Raw genomic sequence first — 9,575 nt, 5'->3', positions numbered from 1 at the left:
TAAATTCCGTTGTTGATTACGTTTGTCCCTATTAATTTGTTATAACTATTATATATACTACAGACCGGAATGGCGAAGGAGGTGTCATTTGTTGCTCCAAACCAAACCACAGGATTGAGACTACGGAAGAGAACGACGCCGTTGTCCTGCAGAGGTAGGCAAAGATAATAGAACGCCTCACCATTCTGTCTTTGTAAACAATCTTCGCCTCTTCATTCATGCATCTCCTCATACTCGTACACTTCCTCTGTTATTGATGAGGGCTGGAGGCGGAGAGTTCTAGGGTGGTATTTAATGGTATACAGCAGTTTATGGTAGTGACAGCATCTGTGTCTCTGAGCAGCATTGGAGATTAAAATTACATGAGACAAAATGACGTAGCTAGCAGCCTACCCAAACCTAAACACTGATACGCTGAAATAACTACGATTAACGCAATGGATAATATTATAACTAACTAATCACGCGGCTTCGAAATTTGACACTGTGAAATAAGGCCACGAATATACAATCTTATATATTTATATGTATCAAATCACCGATTACAATGACCGACGATTTGCAAATATTGTTTGATTTAAAATAAATTATAGATGAAACTTAATTTTTTGCATTGCTTCCGTTCAATTCCGAAAAAAGCACTTGTGAAACACACGTATGACGAGAGCTTTTTTTAACTTTTAAATTATCTTACCTTCGTCTTCTAGATATCGAACAAGTTATATAAAGATATATAATAACGTTATACTTAGGCGGGGAGACAATAAAACATTGGCCTTTATTAATAAATGTTGGCGACCAATGTTCCATTGCAAACGAAACTGAAGTTCAACCAAAACGTAATACTGGCTAGCTAGCTGCCAAATATGAAAATACGCCAAGAATCCAAGAATAAAGCATAGAGCGAGCTTATTTACATATATATATATGTATATATATATATATTATATATATATATATATATATATATATATATATATATATATATATATATATATATATATATATATATATATATATATATATATATATATATATATATGTATATATATATCCCCCTCCACATTGAATTAATGCTTCCTCTATACGATTTTTTTTACCATAACGAAAAACAGTATAATAAAGTAACCTTTTTATTTACCATATTTCACACATTTCTATCTATCATTTTAACATAGATGTGGCCGTTTCATATAGTAAAGCGATATTTAAGCTAATGAAAAACCAACTTTTAATCTGAGTAATACTTAGTTAATACCACTATTTCTAGGTATTTATTAAGTAAAACTTATAAAAAAATGGATGGATTTTAATCACGAAGTGACTGCCAAATTAATTAATAAAAAACCAACCGTTAATCTGACATTCCTGAAATAAAGTTTTAGAAAAATGCAGGAAATATAAAATTACGAGTGGAAAAGAAAAACGACATATTTTCAAATGATATTGGTTAAAATGAAAAAAGGATATTTAAATGACTTAAGCTGATAACAAAAAAATTAAGCTTCAAATTTACTTTGTGTTGTTTATTTTATATATTTTATATGTATTTCAAACCTTGAAGTGCAGCGTGCAAACCTTTATGGTTCATATGTTACAAACATAAAAACATGAAAATACGACGAAAAAAATTAAAAGTAAGAACAAAACATTAAAAAATTTAAAATAAAATAATCTTCGCTTTATAATAATAAAAATTGGCATAACCTGTTTTATTTATATCGCTCACTCCTTTCAACAACGTCACATATAAAAAAATCTTGATTTTCAGGAGATCGTTTTTAAAGTTTAAAAATATAATGGAATGTTTTAAAAATAAATATCAAGCCACTTATTGAACTTTTTACTGTGCAACAGATATTTTTAGGTAAAACCTGAATATTTTTTCTCCATTTGAAAAATATTTAGCTTATTTAAAAAAATGTTTAAACAATACCCTTTCTTCAAAATTAAAAAACAACACTTTCTGCCCTGTAGCGGGTAAACATTAAGTTAAAATATGCCACTTTTGCTGGGATATAGTATATTTTCTGGGCATTCCGATAACATGCACAACTGAAAATTGACGATTTTTGATATTGACGTTGTTGAAAGGAGTGAGCGATATGTTATTCAGATTTTATTTCAATGAAAACGCGAAGATATACGTAACTTCCCAAAAACACAACTCTCAAACAGCGTTTGATAATGATGTTGAATGCATCGAAATGCGTGTCATATTAGATTGTTTAATTTATAAATATTTAGATCGCTATAAACCAAATTGGTAAATACCACTTAATCTATTGTGACACGTGTTTCGATGTATATTTTTTTAAAATACCGTTTGGGAAGCCAAATCTAAAATTTAGATTTGCGTCCTGAGATAGTTGAAGGTTGAAAAAGGGGTATGTAATGGAAATTCAAAGTGGATAGATATTACCACAAAGTGACTGCGGAATCAATAAGCAAATTATTTCATTAATTTGTTCATCCACATTCACTCCCTATATAGAGTATCTATAAACTACCTCTAGGCTCTTCTGTCAACTACCGCCTCTCTTGAATCCTACCAAATCATGTCCGCGGCCCGAAATTCAGACAAAAACTGCCGTCGGATTGTCAGCAGTGGACGTCCTGAGCGGCGGGAACCTGATGCCTTGTAAAAGAGCTTGTTGGCAGCTCTCAGGAGGCATGCGAAGTACATGGCCTAGCCAACTGAATCGCCTTTTCTTGACGACAGTTGTGACAATGGATTACTGCGTTCCACATCACATTTCCTCGTTCCTAACGAAGTCAAATCACCTCACGCGTAAAATTCTTCCCAGGCACCTGTTATCAAAGCTTTGGGCCTTTATAAGGTGCCATGTATTAAATCCGTATAAAAGAATAGGAGTAATGCAGATTCCCCGTATATTGATGTAATCTTGGTACTCGTATATTATCCTATCGCTATCAAATTCGGATATTGTATAAATTAATTTAAACTCACAAATTCTTACTTTCAGAAATCTCCGAGTGCCCCATATATTACAAAGCTATAATTTCAATGTCCCCATATGCATACGAGGGCACATAGTATGTACGTATGTTACTTGTAGCCACTGCTTTTACTTGTTGCGCAATTCGGCAATCTTCTATGTGAGACATAATAATTTGTATTTGAGACAATGACTTTGTGGTCATGCATTTTAATATATTAAATTTAATTATAAAATTTGTATAACAGCATAGGAAAGTATTATATTTGGAGGGGTTTGTACAAGAGTATATATTGTTGGATTGCTTTTAGAGTTGGTACAGTTAGTTGGACACCGCAAGCATAACAACACAAAATGGCTTTCAAAGTATGTGACTGTATCCAATAACATGTGTTCTTATGTTTCTGGTTTCTACATAAGTGCTTTCATTTATTGTTTATTAAAATCTTTTCTTTTCCGCGCTTAAAATCAACGGTGAAATAAATAAGGTTTTTCTCTGATCATGATAGACAAAGGCCTTCCTCCAAACCTTATATGTCATCATACCCTGTGTCTTCAAATTTTTGGAAGTTGTCTAAGAGATAGTGATGAAATTTACAGTTTCCGTTACTTCATCTGTACTTCATCTGTACTTCTGTTACTTCATCTGTACTGTTACTTCCACCGTTCCTCTGATCTATTTGAATGGCAAACTCTCACATTAATTTTCTTTGTCTTTTTATGCATTTATGAACTACCAATTGTTTATCTGGTTTTTTTTTCAATTGTTGATATCACAAGCGACATTTCATTTCTAATTGAAAAACACGTAATACGATACTTCTGTTTTATTTTTCAGATCTTCACTCTCGTGTGTGTGCTGGCTGTAGCTCATGGAGTCTTCTCTCAGGGTCATCATGCCGCTCCTAAAGTAGCCGCTCCTGCTAAAATTGCCTACGGCGCCCCTGCCAAAGCATCTGATGGCGGTTACGGAGGATATGAGCACGAAGAGGAGTATGCTCCAGCTGAATACACCTTTGAATACTCCGTCCATGATGAAAAGACCGGAGACATCAAGAGCCAGAAGGAAACCAGACACGGAGACAATGTAGAAGGGTACTATACCATGGTTGAAGCTGACGGAAGGCATCGCATTGTTGAGTATACCGCTGATAAGCATAACGGATTCAAGGCAGTTGTTCATCACGAGGGTGAAGCTCACGCTGCCGCAGCTAAGCCTGCGCAGAGCGCTGGTGGTCATCATCAAGGAGGTTCATCAGGAGGGTACTCTCATGGAGGTGCTTCATCAGGAGGGTACTCTCACTCTGCTCCTGCTCACCTCGCCACTCCTTCTGCTTCTTCTCATGGATCTTACTCTCATTCTGCCCCCGCTCATGAATCTCATTCTCACTCTGGCTCTGCCCACGGATCTTCCTCTTACTCTGCACCAGCTCACGAATCATACTCTCACTCTGCTCCTGCTCAGGGGTCTTATTCTCACTCTGCTCCCGCTCATGAGTCTTACTCTCACTCTGCTCCTGCTCATGATTCTTATTCTCACTCTGCTCCTGTTCATGAATCTTACTCTCACTCTGCGCCTTCTCACGAGTCTTACTATCACGAAGCGCCCTCTTATTCCCATTCTGCTCCTTCTCACGAATCTTACTCTCACGCTGCTCCTACCTACACTCACGCGTCTGCCGCTCAAGCTGCTCCTGCCTACACTCACGCATCTTACTCTCACGCTGCTCCTGCCTACACTCACGCATCTGCCGCTCAAGCTGCTCCTGCCTACACTCACGCATCTTACTCTCACGCTGCTCCTGCCTACACTCACGCATCTGCCGCTCAAGCTGCTCCTGCCTACATTCACGCATCCGTCGCTCAAGCTGCTCCCGCCAAGGGACAGGGTCAGGCTTCCGGCGCCCACTCTTACTACCATCATTAAACAATACCATTTCATTCCACTGTCGCCTATTCCACTACTCCAATATTCTATTATTTATTGTTTAGTAAATATTTGTTAACGAAATAAATGTTATTGTTTATTTAATCTATTTATTCGTTCATCAATACCTACCTCCACTTTATCCCTTTGACAAATCATAAAATCAGAAACAATTTTATTATGTATTTTTTTTCTTGTTTTTGAATATTTGAAATCATTATGAATTAGTAGGGATTGATACCAATTAAAGGGTTAAACAAAATTCATATCAATTGAAGTCCTTTTTAAAAGCTACAGTAAGCTTTTTGAAATGCTCATGGTCTTTAAATTTATTTACTGACTACCACAGCTATACAGCTGTACCAGTTTACTCTGATCAATAAAAACAACAAAAAACGGGCTAAGAGTGTCTGAAATGAAGACCCTAAACACCATATCTGGCAAGAGTCTATGAAGTAGAATGAGGAACACCAGGAAAAGAGAAATATGCGAGGTCGAAGATGTCATTAGGTGGAGAAGGCAACGAAGACGATAATAATATACGCATGTGAGGAGAATAGAATTGGTAGACCACCAAAGAGTTGGATTGACAGCTGCTAATCCTTTTTAAAAACAGGCATGAAGGTTTACACCAAGAAGACGAAGATCTTTACCATCGTGCCTGCAGACAAGCCTCTAAAAGTAAAAGCTTTGCTGGTTATTCCATAGTAGTAATAAAAAAAACAATTTATATCGTTTTACAAAGCCGATAGGGTGATAGTTGATGTATAATGTTTTGCGTTCGACATGAGATCGATAATATATATTTGCTACGATTAATTATATCTACTCAGTGGTTGAATTACCATTAAATATACCACATTAAATTAAAATAATAACCATCAACAACACCTGCGCAATTCAATAAAAGAAATAAATTCCACGCGTGAGTACACGATTTGCAAAAAAAATGTTATACAACCCGTGATGTTTTCTCATTACAGTTTAGATTTATGCGGTCTAAAGCCATTTTACTGAGGTTCTTAGTTCGATAACTAGATCGGGAAATATAATTAGTAGCAATATTTTAAGAGTCAAAAACGTTTTAAATTTGATTTATTTTTACTTATTTAATATACCTAGTTACATTTTTTTAAATATATAATTTCTATAAATTAATACAAATGGCAAACTTATAATTTAAGTTTCGCTGTGCCTCTCCAAATTCTTGTGGCTCTTGTAATTGGAGAGTGACTTATACCCAAGGTTTATTGTTTTATTTGATTATTGGTAAAATAGTTTTTTTTATTATCTTTTATATACATATTTTTTAAGATTAACATGAAATGGGCATTTTTTTAAATATTGTTATCTTCTATTTTTTTTTTCATTTCTTTAGGGAGTTTTTTGAAGTATTTAATTTAACAAGTAAATATTTGAAACTTTGTTGAAATTGTTTAGTATTACATTTTGGAGATGCAAAATCATTTTGGAATCTCGAAAATATGTAAAAGTAGGTTTAAAATTGTAAAAAAAGATCTTTATTTTTTACCACATGAGTTTTCATTATAACGACTAGTTTCGGAAGCTATGCTTCCGTCTTCAGGTCTAGATATAATCTAAAACATTATAAAGAATCATCTGTTCTATTATGAATAAGGAGAGGGGTAAATAAGGAGGGGGGGTTTAGTCAAGGGAGTTTAAAAATAAATAAATAATGGAAAGCAAAGGAGAAGAATTTTGAAATATTATATTTTTTATTAAATTATTATTAGAATTTAAGCTTTTTTGAATTTTTAAACTAATTAAGTAAATCATAATTTGGCCTTTGTGTGGTACTAGGTGTAATAATTTTAGTTAATGAGAAAAATAATGAGAAAAATAATTACTAAATAGAATCGTCGTGAATGCCGAAACAATAAATAAAATAGGTTTAAAATGAACCAAAACACTTTTTTTTTAAATATGAACACTGTATTTAGATATTAATAAACAATACAATACACAAACAAAATTTTATTTATTATACACTCGTCATGAAGTTACGCTGTTTGATATCGACGCGCTTGTTTTCGGTAATCCCGCTTGTAAAAGGAATCAAGTTTTGTTTGTATCTTTGAAGTTTGCTGTTTTTTGTAATTCACTCTTTAAAATTACAAAAATGCATTAAAGTAAACAAATACTTCGTTATCTATCTCTTATATCCGAAGTTAGTTATATATAGGTTCATTATATCCAGGCTTTACTGTATTGGCAATAAGTTGATGTACAACCATAGTAGAAATATGTTTATTTAAATGTTTTGAATATTGAAAGCATTAACTTTGTGGATCATATTGATATATTATTTCGAGAAATAAAAAATAATTTGTGTTCTGATCCACTCACATTTTTATTAACCAACTAGTTTCGGCAACAACCTGTTAAATAATAAAAATGTGAGTGGATCAGAACACAAAGTATTTTTTATTTCTCGAAATAATATATGTTTATTTAAAACCTATCTTTAATATCCCAAAGTTACTAAGTTTTGGCATACTTATGTACTAAATACTAATTTGCTAAATAGCAAATTGGCATTTTTTCCCTACATATTAATCAAATTACACTAATACAGAATATATGTAGGTACATTAGCGGGTTTATTGCTGAGAAGCAACATCTTCCAACCTGCCAAAAACAGAATAGTGGTACTGGTCAAAGTGGTTACTTCATACAGCTGTTGAAAATAAGGGCAGATGGTGCTTGTATATAAGTATAAACAAAAAAGAAATTGCAATTAATGAACAAATAATTAAAACATTATATTATATGTTGACTATACTATATATCGATATAAATAATTCTAGAAGTAATCTTACATACATTTAATGAAAGTTTTTGCTAATTTTAATTTTGATTAACTTGAAAATGCAGGTGATCTTTTCGATTGAAGCATATATACAATTCTAAAATTTTAGTAATCAATCATGGAAAGAGTGGTAAACGTCGCACATTGTACCGATAATTTAAACCAACCAATGACAGTTCTTAATTCCTGTACCTATTTATATGGTATGCCCATACTCCGATCTAAATTGACGTCTTCATTTTTTATTTATTTAGATATCAATATAGATCTTGATAAAATTAGGGGTGGTTTTGTTAGTATACGTCCTTAATACCTAATTTATACAAAAATATTTATTGTTTGAAGATTATTTCATTTGGATGTTGCATAAACCTTTAATCAATACATTTTATTTAAAAAAATATTTGTTTTACCCTCATGTTTTTTTAACTCTTGTGTTTCTTACTCTCATTAATTTTTACTTTCATATTTCTTTTTGATTTCGTGTTTTCTTTTACTCGTGAATTTTCCCACTAATATTTTTTTTTTTAATGTTGTTTCATTTTCTATCTTATTTTTTTTATTTTCTCTGAATATTGACTTTCTTATTTTTTTCTCTCATTAATTTTCACTTTCAAATATATTTTTTTGCTTTTGCATATTTTCTTTTTTACACTCATGTTTTATTTAATAATAATAATAAAACCCTCATTCGCACCCCAGTGGTGCATAGGGCACTGCGTCATATAAACACAGTGTTATCTTGAACGTTTACACATGAAGGAAAGGTGATCAGCCCTCCGCTTCAGGTACCAGTCCAGGGTAGTATTGAATAAATATTGCAGTGAAAAAATCACTTATATTTATTTTACCCCCAATGGGAATCGAACCTAGGACATCCAGAACGGCAGCCGAGCGTGCTGACCATTACACTACGGAGGCGGACTGCGACTGTTTTATTTACTAGATGAATTTTTTGAGTTGTTTCTTTACATAACTCATAAGAGTAAAGACATTTCAGACTTGTTTTCTATTAATACCAGGCAATCGAAATAATGTATGACACGTTATGAATTTATGTATTTGTGGTTTTTTGACATTAATTTAGAATTGTCGAAACCTACTTGCCGACTCCATAGATTGCTCTACACAGGTATTGCAACGCGATAATTTCAATGTCTCTGTACATAAAAAAGGGAACTGCGTTTATTTTTTTGTTCAATGGGGCAATTCAATATGTAATAAAGAATGTTATATTATCAGAAAATATTTGGTGGGGTTCGTTTAACAGTATATATTGTTGGATTCTCTTAGGAGTCTGTACAGTTAGTTCGATACTTCAAACATAACAAAGCAAAATGACTTTCAAAGTATGTATTTAATATAAAAAATATATTTTTTAGTATTTTATTTAAAGTGTTTGCCTTTTGAGTGATTTTTTTGAACATTTTGAGTGCGTCAAGTTTCATGTTATTTTTTTGACATCTCATCATCGATGAAGAAGAATATGGAAGTCTGGGGATTTACGGGGCTTACGACCGTCATAGGCTGGTTTATGTGAACACTTTACACGCGTGTAACATTCACCAATTCCACCCATGAATTCTGCCCGCATTTCCATATTCTTCTATATATAAGTTGAGATACCAAAAAGAAACTCCTAACTGGAGATAATCCAGATTTGTAAATAAGTATTTGCACAAATTCAAAAAGTTATAAATAAATTAACTGGTCAAAGTATAACCTAAAATAAAAATTTAATGAAAATGTTATTTTCTAACGTTTCTCGGCTATGTGAATAAAATCCAGGATTCGGACCTCACAAGCAAATTAAAGAGTTTTTGCTTGATAAAAAGATTCTCTTATCCCACCATAGATG

At 32.9% G+C, this 9,575-nt stretch overlaps 1 protein-coding gene across 1 annotated transcript; it reads left to right on the top strand.

Moving 5' to 3' along the window:
• The first annotated feature begins 3,314 nt into the window (after positions 1–3,314).
• On the top strand, positions 3,315–4,887 carry LOC148301293 (uncharacterized). Its single transcript, XM_088273525.1, has 2 exons — positions 3,315–3,326; positions 3,799–4,887. The coding sequence occupies exons 1-2, from the start codon at positions 3,315–3,317 to the stop codon at positions 4,885–4,887; spliced, it is 1,101 nt and encodes a 366-aa protein (XP_088129651.1).
• The last annotated feature ends 4,688 nt before the right edge of the window (positions 4,888–9,575 follow it).

The sequence above is a fragment of the Brachycentrus maculatus genome, unplaced genomic scaffold (assembly GCF_059751285.1).
Source record: "Brachycentrus maculatus isolate JH-2025_06_01 unplaced genomic scaffold, ASM5975128v1 h1tg000586l, whole genome shotgun sequence".
Taxonomy (NCBI): domain Eukaryota; kingdom Metazoa; phylum Arthropoda; class Insecta; order Trichoptera; family Brachycentridae; genus Brachycentrus; species Brachycentrus maculatus.
The sequence above is the reverse complement of the archived record's forward strand: the minus strand, read 5'-3'. Positions and strand labels throughout refer to the sequence as shown.